This window comes from Syngnathus scovelli, chromosome 2, assembly GCF_024217435.2.
Source record: "Syngnathus scovelli strain Florida chromosome 2, RoL_Ssco_1.2, whole genome shotgun sequence".
NCBI classification, from domain to species: Eukaryota; Metazoa; Chordata; class Actinopteri; order Syngnathiformes; family Syngnathidae; genus Syngnathus; species Syngnathus scovelli.
Window position 1 is genome coordinate 15715260 of NC_090848.1, and position 16024 is coordinate 15731283.

General features: G+C 42.2%; 4 protein-coding genes across 4 annotated transcripts; 1 reads left to right on the forward strand and 3 right to left on the reverse strand.

Moving 5' to 3' along the window:
- Positions 1 to 22: 22 nt before the first annotated feature.
- atp5f1e (ATP synthase F1 subunit epsilon) lies at positions 23 to 1133 on the reverse strand. Its single transcript, XM_049752959.1, has 3 exons — positions 963 to 1133; positions 510 to 631; positions 23 to 142 (listed from the first exon to the last, which is right to left on the reverse strand). Coding segments are annotated over exons 1-3 (156 nt in total). The 5' UTR covers positions 995 to 1133; the 3' UTR covers positions 23 to 140.
- Positions 1134 to 1790: 657 nt separating this feature from the next.
- On the forward strand, positions 1791 to 4279 carry LOC125988127 (PRELI domain containing protein 3B). Its single transcript, XM_049752958.1, has 6 exons — positions 1791 to 1955; positions 2512 to 2680; positions 2765 to 2854; positions 2990 to 3060; positions 3169 to 3271; positions 3360 to 4279. Exons 1-6 carry the CDS (start codon positions 1924 to 1926, stop codon positions 3474 to 3476), a joined length of 582 nt encoding a protein of 193 aa, XP_049608915.1. The 5' UTR covers positions 1791 to 1923; the 3' UTR covers positions 3477 to 4279.
- Positions 4280 to 4413: 134 nt separating this feature from the next.
- Positions 4414 to 9156, reverse strand: bpifcl (BPI fold containing family C, like). Its single transcript, XM_049752957.2, has 15 exons — positions 8915 to 9156; positions 8491 to 8599; positions 8212 to 8343; positions 7912 to 8067; positions 7771 to 7834; positions 7595 to 7655; positions 7383 to 7474; positions 7034 to 7210; positions 6871 to 6930; positions 6245 to 6412; positions 5884 to 5951; positions 5464 to 5506; positions 5334 to 5397; positions 4851 to 4927; positions 4414 to 4775 (listed from the first exon to the last, which is right to left on the reverse strand). Exons 1-15 carry the CDS (start codon positions 9012 to 9014, stop codon positions 4716 to 4718), a joined length of 1431 nt encoding a protein of 476 aa, XP_049608914.1. The 5' UTR covers positions 9015 to 9156; the 3' UTR covers positions 4414 to 4715.
- A 426-nt stretch (positions 9157 to 9582) lies between these two features.
- On the reverse strand, positions 9583 to 14531 carry LOC125988125 (vesicular inhibitory amino acid transporter). Its single transcript, XM_049752956.2, has 2 exons — positions 13780 to 14531; positions 9583 to 13014 (listed from the first exon to the last, which is right to left on the reverse strand). Exons 1-2 carry the CDS (start codon positions 14149 to 14151, stop codon positions 11827 to 11829), a joined length of 1560 nt encoding a protein of 519 aa, XP_049608913.1. The 5' UTR covers positions 14152 to 14531; the 3' UTR covers positions 9583 to 11826.
- Between the last annotated feature and the right edge of the window lie 1493 nt (positions 14532 to 16024).

A 16024-nucleotide genomic window follows, 5' to 3' on the forward strand; every position in this document is an offset into this window, starting at 1 on the left:
GAAAAAAAAACCTTTACGTGAATCAGTTTCAATATAACTTTAATTACAAATAACAGGGAGGGAATTGCAATTTTGAGTTATCCCATCTCTTCACATCACATCGTCCTCCATCTTTTTTACAGACTGTTGCGAGGAAGAAATCCTGCAGAGTCAGAAACAGAAATAAAATAAATTCCTAGAACAGCACAAGCTCATTCCAGAATATGAAATACTATGTACATTGGTGACTACAGGTTGAGGCTAATTTAAACATGGGTGCACTTTGTATGAAATACCGAAAATCTTTATATTATTGCTAAAAATCAAATCATTTGTTTTAAATACATTTAAAACAAAATTTCAAACCAGAAAAATTGTTAAGCCGATTGCCCAACAAACATAACAACATAGCTATGCAAGTTATCCATAGTCCTCATATAAACCAATAGCTGGGAGGTGTTTAAAATATGACTGTAAAAAAAAAAATGTCACGAAGAGAGAATGACACGCATATTCAGATGTGTACTTACATGCTGATTTGGGCTTAATTATTTTGACGCTGGCCTCGGCCGCCTTCATCGCTTCAGCTTTCACCTGCGGCTTGAGGGCGGCCCGCACTGCGTTGGCGCATATAGCCGAAAAGCGGATGTAGCTGCACAAAGGACAAACACAGTCGGTCAGCAGCACGCTAAAGAGCAGGGTATGTCCAAAAACACGACGTATATGTCAATGCGTGGTTATGTATCTAACTCATAAAGAGAGCATTGTTTGAATGGCCGTGGTGAAAAAACAACGCAAGTCAATACGCAAAATTGTCTACACGTTGACTTCAACAAGCATTAGCATTACGGCTACCCAGCAAAGCTCCGTTAGAACTTGAAGGTTAAAAACTTACAAACACATTACGCTATAACTATTCGTGCATCTAACAATTGCATTAGCGGTCATCAACATCTATTTTGCATTCTTTTTATATTTTTTACCTGAGTCCTGCTTGTCTCCAGTAGGCCACCATCTTAGCAAGTCTTCTGTGTCGCTTCTGCGTCAAGGGCAGGTCGGACGCTGCGTTATGACGTCAAGTAAAAAAAAACGTGCGGCGCTTTTCGCCCCGCCTCTTCCGCCCTCTTGACGCTGCATTCAAAATGCTGAATTCCTGTATTAATGCAGTCGATATAAATATATCGACTTTTTCTGTATTTATTTGACCCTAAAATAACTGACTGGTCAAAATGTATTTTTTCAGCATTCAATTATTCAGGGAATGTACGTGCAAATATAACTGGAATCTGATTTCTTGAAAGAAAAAAAAAAGGTTCATGCTGATTAGGCATCAAAACAACGACGAAGCCCATGCCCAGCCATATTGGGCATTTGGCATTCCATTATGTAATCCCTGTGATGCGCCCTGAACACGAGACTCATTTTGTAATTTGGACTCGTTTATAGGTTTATTGTGCTATAAAGATGCAGGACGGCATCATTTGGTATTACCATAATCTGGATATCACTATACCGTTAGGTTTCACGTTTTTCCTTCCAGAAAGGGTTGGGGAAAACAACGCAATGTCAATACAGCCAGCCTGCAAGCCTCCGACGCGACCTCTGTAATAACTGTCCATAAAAGATCCATAAAACATCAGCAATTATTAGGAAAAATGTATGTGAGCATGCACCGTTCCATTCCAAGAATACAGTCGCCCACCATAAAAAAAAAACCCTTCTAAAAGAAATACAGTAAAGTACTGTAAAGTAAATAATATATTAACATACTAATATATTATATGATTATATACCGCACGGGGGAGTGTGTGAGTCGAAACCGCCTGAGAACTTTGTCTCTTCCGACCTTCCGTACGTCGGTCCTTTCTCCTTCCGAGCGGCGGTCACGCTGTCACTTTAGCCGGCCCGACTCCCGAACTCTAACGCACTAACCTGCCAACAAATATGAAGATCTGGGCGTCAGAGCACATTTTCAAGTAAGTGCCTTTGTCTTTTGTGTCTCGCCACTTGACCAGTAGCGGCTTCATACCTCCTCGGAAATAGTTTATTACGCCCCTTCTTCTTAGCTTGAGGCTAGCCACTTTAGCTAAGTTAGGGAACTTAGATTGTGGAACTTAATGCAGGAAGTGTCCCAGAGGGTAGCTAGTGTCGTTTTTGGTCGTGTCGTTGTTTATAACACGAAAGTTCTAGCAGGGAACCCTGGAGAGCGGGGCGTGTTTACTCATTAATAGCTTTGCGCTGCAAGCTTAAAACTAATAAATTATACAGATATGCTTTTTTTACAAAAGGACATTAAAGGAAAAAGGCAACCCATAGGGTGATATTTTTATGCAATCACGTCTGGTATGCTTATCAAATCAGAATCTGACATAACCGCTATTACGTAACAGGCTGCCTGGCAAGACGGTGCCTAATGACGTATGCGTTTCATATGTCAACAGCTGATCGAAACAATGTCAGTGCTCAATAATAGTGACGAATGACTCCAGATTTCTCCCTATACTCACCATACTGTCCCACATGGTTTTTCAGTCACCCATGGGAGACGGTGACGAAGGCAGCAATGCAGAAGTACCCCAACCCCATGAACCCCAACGTGTTTGGTGTGGATGTCCTGGACAGACGTGTGGACACAGAGGGACGGTTGCATAGTAAAAGACTGCTCAGCACAGAGTGGGGTCTTCCCGCCATTGCCAAATCCGTAAGTGCAAATTATCGTTACTTGAAAAAAGTTTGGAATTCATTCTATAAACATTTTATGATAAGAAGTGCTGTTTTCCTGCAGATCATTGGTCTAACAAGAACATGCACTTATGTCCAAGAACATTCAGTAGTGGATCCCACACAGAAGATCTTTGAGCTTAAATCTACAAATGTGAGTCACCATGTACAGACTTGTGTGTGCATCTGAATCATTACAAAGGTTCATTTATTTCAGTAGTTCAGTTTGAAAGGAAAGCACATCGATTCATTAAACACACTTTTCACAAGACCTGTTTGGTGTCTTCAGATCTCCTTCACTAACTTGGTGTCCGTGGATGAGAAGCTGACGTATAAGCCTCATCCCCAGGATGCCGACAAGTACGTTTTATTCTTCTGTCTTGACTGTAAATACTCACTGACGCACACGCTGTGCGACACATTTTATTCGTCACAATGTTAAAGATGTATTGTCGTATTGTTGAGCAGAACAGTGCTGACCCAGGAGGCTCTGATCAGTGTGAAAGGTGTCAGCCTGAGCAGCTATCTCGAGGGCCTCATGGCCAACTCCATGTCTGTCAACGCTGGCAAGGTGAAAAGCACCAGAAACCTTCCAAACGCCGCTTTCCCACCTCCTCTGCTTTTCCGAACTAACCCTTTGTCCCGTTTGATGGTGTCAGGGCCGCGAGGCGATGGAGTGGGTTATCCGGCGCTTAAACACGGAAATCGAGGAGCTGGCAGCCACAGCCCGCGGCGCCATACGTGCACCCATGGCGGCGGCTGTTGCGGACAAATGATAGCGGGCCCCTCCGCCCATCATGAACTGACACACGTCTCTGATTATTGGTGCACCTCAACAGCCTAAGTACCGTAGCCTCTCCGAGCCACTTTTGTGCATGTGTGAGAGGGAGTGAGTTTAGAAAGTGTGTGTGAGCGAGAGTGACTTTATTTTATTCACACTGTGCCACGAGCTCATTTCTTCTATACTTTTCATCCCATTTTAACAAACGTCATGAAAACAGCTGTTATCTTTAAATGTGAGCTCAGAACGGCTGTTCCAAGACTTAGGAATATTCTGTTAGCGTACCAGGATTCTTCCACTTGAGAGTTACGGCTGATCTTTTGGTTTGCGATCAGGTGGCAAGAAGGATTGAAATCTTCACATGTTCATCACACAAACCTTCAAGTGTTAACTACAACATGCATTTTGGTTGTGCAGGTATTCCCAATGTTGTGGCCAGTTGATGGAACTAACATGTCACAAATATTTTAGCGATATCACCCCAGTTTTGTGACATGCTATCAAATATCTACTAACAGCAGCTTTTCTTTTTTGCAAGTTTTATTTACAATATGAAGACCTGTGTCTGGTTCAGACCATCCATCCACGCAGTGAAGTTTCTTTAACAAACTGTGATGCTTTTCTTACGGGGAACATTTAAAGAACAGCGGCTGTAAATAGGTTTATATTTATATTATGGTGGCGTTACATTCCAAGAATGTGAAGACGTAGCTAAAAGAAAGAAAAATGCATACTGACATTGTTTCAAAATAAAGTGATGCCATTGTTTCATGAGAACGATGGAGGTAGTGAATTTGACTGGCGGGTACTTTCTGTTGTTTACCAGCCTTTACTGGTAGCTTGTATATCAACATAAATGAGTATGCACATTAAAAAAAAAAAGGCTAATTTATGTGCAAACGGCTTGATAAAAATACACAACTTCCCCCATATGGCAGAACAAAAATGTGTTTTATTTAAAGCAATCTTTCAAAGCAGCCAAGAAAACCAGAATCAATATAAAAACGAACCTCAGAGTATTTTTTTATGGTGTGTTGCTAATGAATGAAACAAGCAAATTTCCGCAACTACATAGATACGGATAAACTGAAACAGAAAAACATCTTAAAGAACTATGAGCATGTGGGAATATGATCCGTCTAGATACTGCATGGCGATTTCTCATTAGCCAGCATTAAAATGTGCAAAGCGCGTTGAGTGCATTAGGCTTCATCGTGAGTCACAAATCATGTGCTCAGCTGAAAATTGTGTCATTCTCCAGCAGCTGGGCATCTGAACAAAAAGCTACAAATCCCTGTTTGTTGGAGTAAAAGGCAAAAATCAGTCAGCCCAAACAAAGACAGTGTCTGCATTTACTTGAGGTACCTACCTTTTGTACTGTCAGAACTGAGTTGACCAGTTGTGCATTTTTAGTCCGTGGTAAAGCAAAGCCTGTGGCAAGTTTCTCTGCAAGACAAATGCAGTCAATACCTTCTAGTGCCATCCATCCATGTTGTGGCTTCAATAAACAAAAAGGCAAGTGTTTGGCCAAGGCTATTCAAACTACAGCTCAGGATCTACATAGAGTCCACTCTGGTCTGCAAATGCCTAAGTTCATAAATTTGATTGAACCCAAACAAAAACTAACATAGCCATGGCAAAGAATGGACATGATATGACATTAGATAATTGAAAATAAATTAGTACAATTTTATTTAAGTTGTAAATGTAGCTGTGTGAAAATTTAAGCATGACACCATCTACAACATTTTGTGCCACATTTTTTCTGGAAACTGCAGTCAAACTACTTGAATTAAGCCGCAGAGGGACACACACATACGAACACACACGCGAAACGAAAGACGAACTTCACCATTCAGTGGTGGCAACACGGCTGCCTCCATTATCTTCTGTGCCAGCTCTTCCAATGCATCAGTCTGCAAAAGGAACCACAAGTCACAAGGTAGCCATTATACTGGATGACATGCCCGGTAAAACATTACCTTAAACCGTCCGATCTCAGTTTTTGCCAGAGTCAGAGTTAAACTGTTTGGAAAGGAGACAGCTTACATTACATTACTGTGCATTACTTTGACTTTTGAAATACAGATGGCTTCACTGGTGGAGGAAGGATTTTCCTTGGGAGGCCATGTGGCGGAAGGGGTCGGGTCAAGGATATATTTGGGGGTCAGCAAAACAACAACAAAAATTCTTACAAACCCCAAACATTTCTTAAAAAATGCTGATAACGATTCAGCATATGTTCCTGATAGGTGATGTGTGGAAATGTTGAAGAAAATTACTAAAACAATCAGAAAACATCCAAAAGTTAATTATTTAAATATTTGGGCTTGTGCCGGGGGGGCAGTTCCACCGCGGCCCAAGCCTCTAGCTCCGCCAGTAGATGGTATTTCTGCACTCACTTGTCCATTGTCACCGAGCCCTTCAGCCGTCCATCAGCAACCCACGCTTTGCCACTGAAATCTGAGTCCTTAAAGAAAAAAAAACTCGCGTGATTATCAAGACTAAATATGCAAGCCTCAAGTCGAAGTGGTGTTTAAAGCTATTATGGAGAGATGCAGAGAAAGGACAAGTATTTATTATGATGTTATATTAATCGAACCGAGGCAGTCTGTCACTTTGATGACTGCTAAATTCAATCCAAGCCTGAGACATAGTGGGTCACTTTTTGTGTGTTTTACAGAGATGTGAAGATCCACAATGTGACTTTATTGTAACATCTACATTTATACCGTTAAATGGAACAAATAAACTAGCACTCACCACATGAAGTTTAAACAGTGGGGTCAGGGTGGCATTAGGCTGGATGGCAAAGGCCTTGACTGCACCCGACGAGGTCAGCGCGACAGCACCGGACCGGAAGGAAAATATCGGAATGTCTCTGGCATAAATCTGTAGTGTCATCAGTAAGTCTGGAAACTTCTTGGGGAGCTGTGGAATAAACTTTTGCGGTTAAAGTGTGTATATACCTGGACAGCAACTACTCAAATGGGGGCAGATGGACCTTTTTTAAAATGATTATCATTGTGTATCATTGTGTCATATATATTTTATGGAAATGATAGAGGCTGTCGTTAAGGAGAATGGATATTGTAGCCAGATTGAATATCGTAAAAGGTTGTGAATTCTCAAAAACCTTAGAGCAGAATACTAAGCAAAGACATATGCCACTTGCTTATTAAGATATCAAACGTGTTCATTAGAATTTAACTCACAAATTAGTATTTTGTTTGCCCCTGATGTCTGCTTTGTAAGCCAAATATATGGTAATTTGGTATTCATGTTTCATCTACAAAAACTCAAGTCATTGAGATATAGGCTAACAAAAAATGGCATGGGCTTAAAGACCCTGTAGGCTATATTGCAATCACAAAATAAAGTCCCATTACCTGTGGAATAAATTGACCCATCGAGTTTGTATTAAGATGCACCGGTGAGCATGGAGGTATCTATGGAGAAAAATCAACATTTTTACCTCAAGGGGGAAAAAAAGCCATCATTGCTTCTTCTGAATCTCTGAGAATGATCGGTTTGTCTTTCAGGTGAACTCACCATGCTGTCATTGATGAAGACCTGCAGTAAATCAGCCGAGAAGTAGCTGAAGGAGGCTGAGTTGACAGTGAACTCAGACAAGCCTACTGACAGCATGTAAGCTGGCTGTTCAGGTATGTCAAAAGGCAAGGCCACAAACGGGGGCTCCTTTGGACCTTTGACACTGTAAAATTCTCCCTTTAAACAGTTGACAAAACACATAAAAATAACCACCATTTGATTATTGGTATACATTACTGTTTAGTGTTTTAATATCATTATAGACAACCATGGTTTTAGTTCAATTATGAGTCATTTTCAGTGTTTTTATTCTAAGGCGTTGAACAACATAACTTGTATGTTTCCTGACCTTGAGTCCAAGGTGAAGACTTGAAGCAGTGACAATCGGCAGGCCAACAAGAGGCAAGTCTAGAAGGAGCTCTGGATTCACCTGAAACTTAACTTCAAGGAGAGTTTTTACAATATGAATAATCAGATTTATCACCTATACTTGGAATTAACTTGACTTTAGTTGTATTCGGGGATAAGAAGTAAACCTCGACATATAGCGTATTGCAATACCTTTCATGTCCTTTAGATGGCCCTCCAGGTTCGCAATGAGGTCATCCACAGCGCGGCAACTCTGGTAAGATTAGACCAGTGATTCCCAATCACAATTGAGCAGCCAATTATTGAGTTAATTAATTTGAAAACAAATTTCAAATTAATTAAAACAATCCTTTTTTATTTTAACTCACCATGGCTTCTATTTGAGCCCCGATATGTTTCTTGAATTGGTGCTCAAAACTCCGGATGAGCCAGCTGTAGAGGTGAGATTGCAGTTCCTTTACATTTCATTACAAACGTAAAACAAGGTCCATGTGACCTAAGCGTGGTACCTCCTGTTGCCATAGAAAAAGATGTCTATGTCATCTATTTCAGCGCTGCAATTCACGCTGGTTAAAGACAGATGCCCACCAGCATCCCTCCCCAGCTGCACTATGGAGACCAGGTCTACACCAAACAAGGCCATGTCAAAAGATCCACCTCCCTTTCTGAAAGTGCACAAAGAATAGAATACTAATATTGACCCACACTGAAGGATGGAGGACATTTGGAACCGGGTACCAAACTGTGGACCAGTTAGTTGGGCACCACAACTGTAAATAATGATGGAATAAACAATTCATCCCACTTACATGAATGCCCAGTGGGCCTCCCAGTCTCCTGTGAGGGCAACATTCAGCCCTTTGATGGACGTCTTCAAGGCAGAGAGGCCTTGGTAGAACTCAAAGGATGGTTCCGGAAAGTCACACTTTCTTATAGTAACACTAAAAGAGGGAGGGAGACACAAGTCATGTAGCTGAGGGCCAGCAGTGATTAGGATTGTTTAAGGAACCAAAATTTTGTCCTGTAGCAAGAACAGCACAATTCTTTTCCATCCAATTGTCTTTGAATACCGTCCGATTTGATCCTACCCTGTGAGTGTGTATCCTATGTGGACAAAGCATCTTATTTCACCGGTAATGTTAGGTAGTGTGACGTGTTCCAACTTGTCCTGAATCCACCCTGCAGCCGCATGCCCCGCTGTGAGAGGAAGCACATGCACAACAAGATTATTATTGCTACATTCTTTCATTCAACTTCTTCAAGAATTATAGTTGACTCACACTCAGTATTTCTTGTTTTTCTGCATGTTTTAACTTTAACATTGTAGATGAGATGCAACTCTTAAGAACTGAAAAAATCAAACTAATAATCTGTAAATCTTTTATTTGTCAAGCCACTTGTATCTCAAGGCAGCACGCTTCAGACAGCGTTGCCGGATGGACTCTGTCAATTTTCCACAATGTGTCACTTTTAAAACATAAGATTGAAATGTATTAATATGATTCATCTTACCATATTGAAGTCCTTTGTTGCTCACGATGACTCGAATTGCAGGATTTTCTCCACAGGCGCAATAGATGACCATGAGCACTATTAATACTCTTGCAAACATTTTGCGTCAGGAATGTGATAGCAACAGATTTGGATCCACTGGTTTTTAAAGCGTGTCCTGGGCGGTAATGGTTTATCATTTGAAGCCCTCCTCCTGACCCTCCAGGTTCCTGTATCTTGCAACTGAGAACTGAAACTTAAAATAACATGACTGTGCGTGTGTGTGGATGTGTGATGCCATGACTAACCACCCGCTAAATAGAAGTGAAACTTTGGCTCCCACTGCCAAACTTTCAAACACTTCAAATGAACAGTTTTCTTCATCAATTTTTTTTTTTTTGTTCTACATGGTGTTTAAAAATTGTTTTAAATTCAACGAAAAGATCCACGTAGAATTGTACCAAGACCCTGGATCATTTGTTATTGGATCCCAAAGTTACATTTTGTGGGGAACATGAGAAGAACCCAATTTTATGGCTTGTAAATTTAGCTCTAGCAAACTTACGGATGACAAGAGCTATAAAAAATGTTTAATCTTCAAAACCCCACGATACATATCGGTATATACGTTGATGGTGCATGCACAGTCGGGGTTTTTTTTCCACTCCTTGAAAGCAAACAGAATCACAAACCATAAAATATTCCATTTATTTATCGCTTGATTCCACAAATACTCTTTGTCTCACACACTGTGCTTAGTTGCATTAAACCACAATTGACAGGTTCAACGGGGAGAGCCGACAAACACTTGGCATACGACACGAGAAGGACCCACTTGCTTGCACGTTAAAATTCACTCCATCCAGAATGACATTGGAAACATCGAGAAAACAAACTAACCGACGAGCGCCACTGAGGTGGAAAAATAAATGCACAAAACTGACAAAAGAGAAGTATTATTCAAACAACTACACAGAAGATAGTTATGATTTTTTTTTTTTTTTTTAATGTGCATCACCTTGACTGAAGGCTGCCTGCCCATTTCTACCACAGTTCAGTTGCCTATTTGGAGTGTTCCTATTGTTGTTAAGTTGTTAAATGGTACCAAAATATATAGTACCACATCTACCACAGTAGAATTGTGCTAACAGGTGTAGCTAGACGCTTTGTAATGTGTGATTGATTAAATTGGAAGATGAAAGATGACATTCACTGTGCAGCCTTTGTGGCTACCTTCCTCCTTGTTATGATGTCACACTATTTAGCTTGTTGACACTGCTATCACCCAAGCACCACACTCCCTACATGGAAACAAACTCCAGATCGATCGTGAGGTGAACCGAACCGGACTAGACTTTTAGTGGAAAGGTGGTTTTAGATTTGGGTAGTGCCCACACGAATACAGGTATTAAAAAACACACACATACACACACAAAAGGCTTTTTTTTTTCGTGCCCTCATGCAAACGCCGGCCAGAGTGGAGATGTTCCAGAATACACTTTTTATCACTTGCATAGAGATAGATATTACCTCACGATTGTGCAATGTTATTTAATTTAAAAACAGCAAAACTAACATCATAGCCTCACTTAAATGGGAAGTCAAGTCAAAAAATTCCTAACTTTACTATATTCCATGAGCTTCCACTAATCTAAACATGGCATTCTGATTAATAACTTGTACGTGGAATATGAATTAAGCAGCAAATACACTTATTTTTATCTGTCTCAGGGGGTGGCCATTTTGCCACTTGCTGTCAACTGAAAATGACATCACAGTGTCTCAGGTCAGGTAACTTCCAAATACAGCTCAGCTTGCTGATGTTACATGATGAAACCCAGAAGAAAGGTGTTTGGTCAGTATCTCAGCCCTTAGGCAATTTTCAGTTTAGGTTAGTGGAAGCTCATAGGACATGTTATTGTAAAGAACACTTGTCACGTAACGTCCGCTTAAGCCGGCTTCATTTTGTACAATGGAAGGCATGAAAGTTACTTTGAGGTTGAATAGCATTAGGTGGTTAGCATTAGTCAGTTATACGTCACAGGGCCAAGCTGAAGGTTGCCATGAATGTCCTACTCCTTCTTAGTCTCATGTTCTAGCTGTGTGGTTGCCCTTTGGCCCGATGCTGCCCCTCTCTGGTCAAATTGGTCTTTTCACCACACAATACTTACTGTTTGAGTTAATTGTTGCATATGTCCAAACTTTTCCTGTGTGGGCGCATATAGAAAAATGGAAGACTTTAAGGGCTACTTTGAAGTTCTTTTACTTTCATTTATCCAACATGCTAAAACCACCTTCTCTCCTTTTCAACATCCACACTTTTCATGCCTTCCCACCCTCCACACAAACACACAATCCTGCCCTTTTTCTTTAAAATTGGGTTGCAGTCCTTGTCAAATGTAATTTCTCTACACCGCAAGCCTCAACAAAATGGTCGCCAGGCCACCAATGACCTGAGGCTTGAGTTTGGAGGTCTCTCTTTTATGTCTACGGTCTAGAAGGTTTTTCATACAGATATTTAATGTAATTATGACTCTGCTAGCAATAGACTGCGCTGCATTCTCTTTTCCATACAAATATGGGTTACGTGAAGTGAGGATTCCCTGTATTAGTAGATATCTCCATTGTTTTTCCCTTTTTTTTTTTTCAAATCCAACTCCAAATATTACCATGCACACACTTATAATTTGGGCCATGGTTCACTGCTTGGCAACTTTAGACACCCCCATTCAGGAGTCCGTCCTGCATCCATTTACCATAGAAGACTATTTAACATCATGATTGTACAGTTTGTTATTGCACGTTTTCACAAAGGCAAAATGAAAAAGATTTCACACACACGATTCTCCTCACGGGCTTCTTTGTCGTAGTGGCCCACAAAGTGGGGAGCAGAGCGGTTCGGGGGGAGGGTTAAAGGTCGTCACCGCTAGCTCTCAGTCTTGGATATTGTACTTGAACGCCTCTATGAGACCTTCGATAGAGTGGATGAAGCCAGATATGGCGCAAATACCCCCAATGACAAAAATAGCGACGTCAAAGAAGACGTGGTGCCACAGGAGATTCCTCCACTGGAGCTTCAAGTGGAAGAGGCTGGGCAGCAGGAAGCAGAGACCAGCGCCTGTCAGGCTCCCGGTCAGACCCATGAGGAGGGCGAAATGGGGGACGAAGACGGCCATGAGCAAAGTGAAGACCACCAGAGCCACTCGGAGGCCCAGACCCCACGATTTTAACTGGCCGGTCGGCCCGTAGCAGTCGGGAAATAAGGCCCGCCCACCGTCTTGGAAAAGCGACTTCTCCAGGACCTCCACGGCGGCAAAGAAAGGCAGCGGGTAGGACAGCAGTGCCTTGGCCACCAGGAAAAGGTTAACCACTGCACGGATGGTGCTGGGCAGGTTATCTGTGATAACCTCCTTGGTGGCATCCGCCCATGTTAGGTAGGCCACCAGGGCAAAGAGGCCCTTGAGGACGCAAGCGGAAATGTGGGTCCAGTCCATCATGCAGTGGAACTCGCTGGGCTTCTGCATGTTGCCCTCCAGGGAGGGGAGGAATATCTGCGAGGTGTAGCTGAACACGATGATGCCGATGGAGATGGGGAACTTCTTGACGTCGATGTAGAACTTGACCTTCTCCCACGCCCAGTCCCGAGCCCGAGAAAGGCAGTAGGCGATGACTAGGACGTTGATGACGAAGTGGGCAAGCGTGCACAGAAGGCTGAACTTGGACACCGCCTTCAGGTTCTTGAGGAAGGCGCAGGGCAGCAAGGCAGCGGTGGCCACTACTGACCACGCCTTCTGCGAGATGGGCAAGCCCGGGAAGCTGTTGTACATTAGGTTGCCGCTCACCACCACGTACAGGATGCAAGTCATCACCAACTCGATGATCTGGGCCACGTTGACCACGTGACCGCCCAGCGCGGGGAACCGGGGTGCGCAGCACGCGTTGGCCACGTCTACGTAAGAATCGCGTACGCGCACCTTGATGCCGTCCTCGTTCTCCTCGTAAAGACACGCGATGAGGATCTTGCCCGTATAGCAGCACACCACCGCGGCGAAGATGATGAGGAAGAGGCCCAGGTAGCCGCCGTGCAGGATGGCATAGGGTAGGCCGAGGACGAACATGCCCTGCGGACGAAACAAGCCCGGCTGAGCGGTCGCGGACCACGCGTGCCGGCAGGGCCACGCACACTTGACATAATCTGCACCCAATACGGTACAGGAAAAAGTAGCAGAAGAAGGATAATTACATGGAGGCGACGCTGTTAAAAATCAAACCGAGGACAAGCCCATTCCCGACGATTCTATTTTTTTTTTCTACACGACGGACCCGTTTCGATTCCTTCATTTTATTCTTTATGCTGCCGGTGCCGCAAAATTGTCCTTTTGAGCAGTTAAGTATTACCTTGAATTCACTGATAAAAGGATTCAGTTACACTCAATCCCCTTGCCATTATTATTTCATAATTCTAATAACAAAAATGCAAATAATAATAATAATAATAATACATTTAGGCATTTGTATTAAATATCGTTTTATTTAATTGTGTGGGCTTATTGCGCTCTCTTTTGACCGTTTTATAACTTTATTAAGTGACATTACGTAATATTTTTCATTATTTTATTATTCGTTCATGCTGATTGGCTGAGAGAAATCACGCAGCTTTATAGTGGTTGAACGTCCATTCATGTTACCAAATATGGTAATCGTTTGGGGGGAAAAAAACTCACACACACGCACAAAATTTGATTAATTTAGCATTGCATCCAAAGCAAGCGAATGCGCCAGTTCACGTTCGTGTATTTAACCGCAAGTGTAAAATGGTTCAAGGTGACTCCTGAAGGCCTGATAACGCGTGGGAGGGCCCTCTTTTTCCCAAACACACGATGTACCTGAATGGCATTGGTGACGTTCCAGCCAGCCTCCCAAGATGTGATTTTGGGCTTGTCCTCATCCAGGGATCCCCCAGTTTTGAGGCCCTGGGGCTTGGGGCCAGTGCCATCCCTCTGGTAGTGACTGTCCCCATCCTCCAGGCCGCACTCTCCGCCCTCGTCGTCGCCCTGGAAGACATCCATTTGCATGCCCTGCCTGTAGTCGTAGTCCAGGTCGTCGCATTCGGCAAATCCCACGCCCTCTTCATCCGTAGCGGCCTGGAAGCCCAGGCGGGCAAACACACCGCTGACCTTGGCCTGGGACTTGTTGGAGACCGTGTGGGCCGCATTGGTCAGCTTGTTGGTGAGCTTGTGGCGGATCAGGTGAGCCATTTTCTCTGCTTGAAAGATTTAATCCAAAAAAAGGAGGGCCTCGGTCGAGAAGAAAGAGCAAGATTATTTTTAGTCTCTTTTGCGGGGTTTCAATGCTGTGGATGCTGCAAAGTCATGCCTGTTGTCCTCAAGTGCCAAAACCCACACGCACTCAAAATCCTCAGCCGTTTCTCTTGGCTCGCTCTTCCATTGTCCAAATCCAGTTTAAAAAATCTTTTGAGCGAACAAACAAAATTCCCAATAAAAAAATGTCCTCATTTGTACGAAAACGCCGTGGATTATTCAAATATATAATTAATTGCTTGTTGGTGCAGCGCTCCGATGTGTGACTGCATGCGTCGCGAGGGGACAAGGAAAGAGAGAGAGAGAGAGAGAGAGAGAGCGAGAGAGAGAGAGAGAGAGAGAGAGAGAGAAGAGAGAGAGAGCAAGAGAGAGAGAGCGAGAGAGAGAGAGAGAGAGAAACATGGTCAAGTGAGTCACGACAAATCGCGTGGAAAGTAAAAACGAAAAGAATCCAGAGCAAGTCTGGGGTAACGCTATGACATTATTATATGGATATATAAATCAGTATGAAAAATTACATCAGCAAATTTATAATGTAATGTAAAGGTACAGGCTGTATAATAAATGTACATCTATTTTATCCATGTGCAGTTTCATAAATTTATACGTAACCTGGCAGCATTTGTAAAATATTCATATTTCGATTTAAATATGACTGAACGGGTGCCTTCTGATTGCTCTCTTTATTGCTCTTTAACAATAATAATAATAATAATAATAATAATAATAATAATAATAATAATAATAATAATAATAATAATAATAATAATAATAATGATGATGATGATGATAATAATAATATTAAATGTGTTTTGCCATTTCACTTGTGTTTCCTTTAATTAATAGTGCGGATCTTATAATAACTATATACATATATGAGAACAGCTGTGTGCCATTGTGGAATGGCCACTAGGGATCATTTTAATTTTATTTCCTCTGTAAAATTATAAAAGACATTTCAGTGCATTTTCCTTTTGAGAATAGTTCTTTTTTTAATCCAATTCGCCCTCATTTCAGTGCAATAATAAAGCAAAACGCAAAGGCCTCCCCCAACGAGAGGTTTGCTCATGCATGCGTGCACTCTGCAAATTTGCTAATTTAAACATCCAGGTTCCTGATGAGCAGCATGCAAGCAGCAGGCTGCGAGGATGCAACTCGTTGCGGATATGATGAACATGCCGCACATGGCCCGCAGCAAGCAAGCAGGCGAACGTGCAAGCAAGCAAGCAAGCACCGTGGACAGCGCCAACCCATCCATATGCACGCAAACGGGCGATATGCTGCAACGTTTTTCAAAGAGTTTTTTTTTTCATTTTTTATTTTTGTACCGTTTTATGCATTTATTTGTAAACGCTTGTAAAGATAATATGGATTTTTTTTTTTTTTGTTAATTCCAAGACATGCGCGTATGTGTATCACAGTGTGATAGACGACATCGCAACTCCATAATCTGCTGTGACAATGCTGGGGGAAATCGTCTTCCCCCGCATCTTGCTCGCAAAAAAAAAAAAAAAAAAAAGAAAAAAAAAGAAAGAAAGAAGTATGGGGGAAGCACGAAGGCATTCATTTTGTGCACGTGTATTTTATGGAGAATCTTCTGTGGGTTTGCCCTGAGTAGCCTATAGCAACTTTAAAATGACCAAAAAAAGAAAGACATTTAAAAAAAAAAAAGCTACATGGAGGAGGACGAGACAAAATGTATTAAGCACCCAGAGGATAAGAGAAAGTTGCGCATATTTTCATGCTTGGCTTGCATTCATTGGCTACTGTGCATGGCCCAGCTGCTATTTGTGGTCATGCTCACACAGTG

Excerpts from the sequence above, each read along its gene's own strand:
- LOC125988127 (XM_049752958.1), top strand. The coding sequence starts at position 1,924 with ATGAAGATCTGGGCGTCAGAGCACATTTTCAA. Across the intron at positions 2,681-2,764 it reads TTCCCGCCATTGCCAAATCC|ATCATTGGTCTAACAAGAAC; the intron begins GTAAGTGCAAAT and ends GTTTTCCTGCAG. Across the intron at positions 3,272-3,359 it reads TGTCTGTCAACGCTGGCAAG|GGCCGCGAGGCGATGGAGTG; the intron begins GTGAAAAGCACC and ends TGATGGTGTCAG.
- atp5f1e (XM_049752959.1), bottom strand. The coding sequence starts at position 994 with ATGGTGGCCTACTGGAGACAAGCAGGACTCAG. Across the intron at positions 632-962 it reads TGGAGACAAGCAGGACTCAG|CTACATCCGCTTTTCGGCTA; the intron begins GTAAAAAATATA and ends TCCTTTGTGCAG.
- LOC125988125 (XM_049752956.2), bottom strand. The coding sequence starts at position 14,151 with ATGGCTCACCTGATCCGCCACAAGCTCACCAACAAGCTGACCAATGCG. Across the intron at positions 13,015-13,779 it reads ACGTCACCAATGCCATTCAG|GGCATGTTCGTCCTCGGCCT; the intron begins GTACATCGTGTG and ends TTTCGTCCGCAG.
- bpifcl (XM_049752957.2), bottom strand. The coding sequence starts at position 9,014 with ATGTTTGCAAGAGTATTAATAGTGCTCATGGTCATCTATTGCGCCTGT. Across the intron at positions 7,835-7,911 it reads TTTTTCTATGGCAACAGGAG|CTGGCTCATCCGGAGTTTTG; the intron begins GTACCACGCTTA and ends TCACCTCTACAG. Across the intron at positions 4,928-5,333 it reads CGTGTTGCCACCACTGAATG|AGAAACTTGCCACAGGCTTT; the intron begins GTGAAGTTCGTC and ends TTTGTCTTGCAG.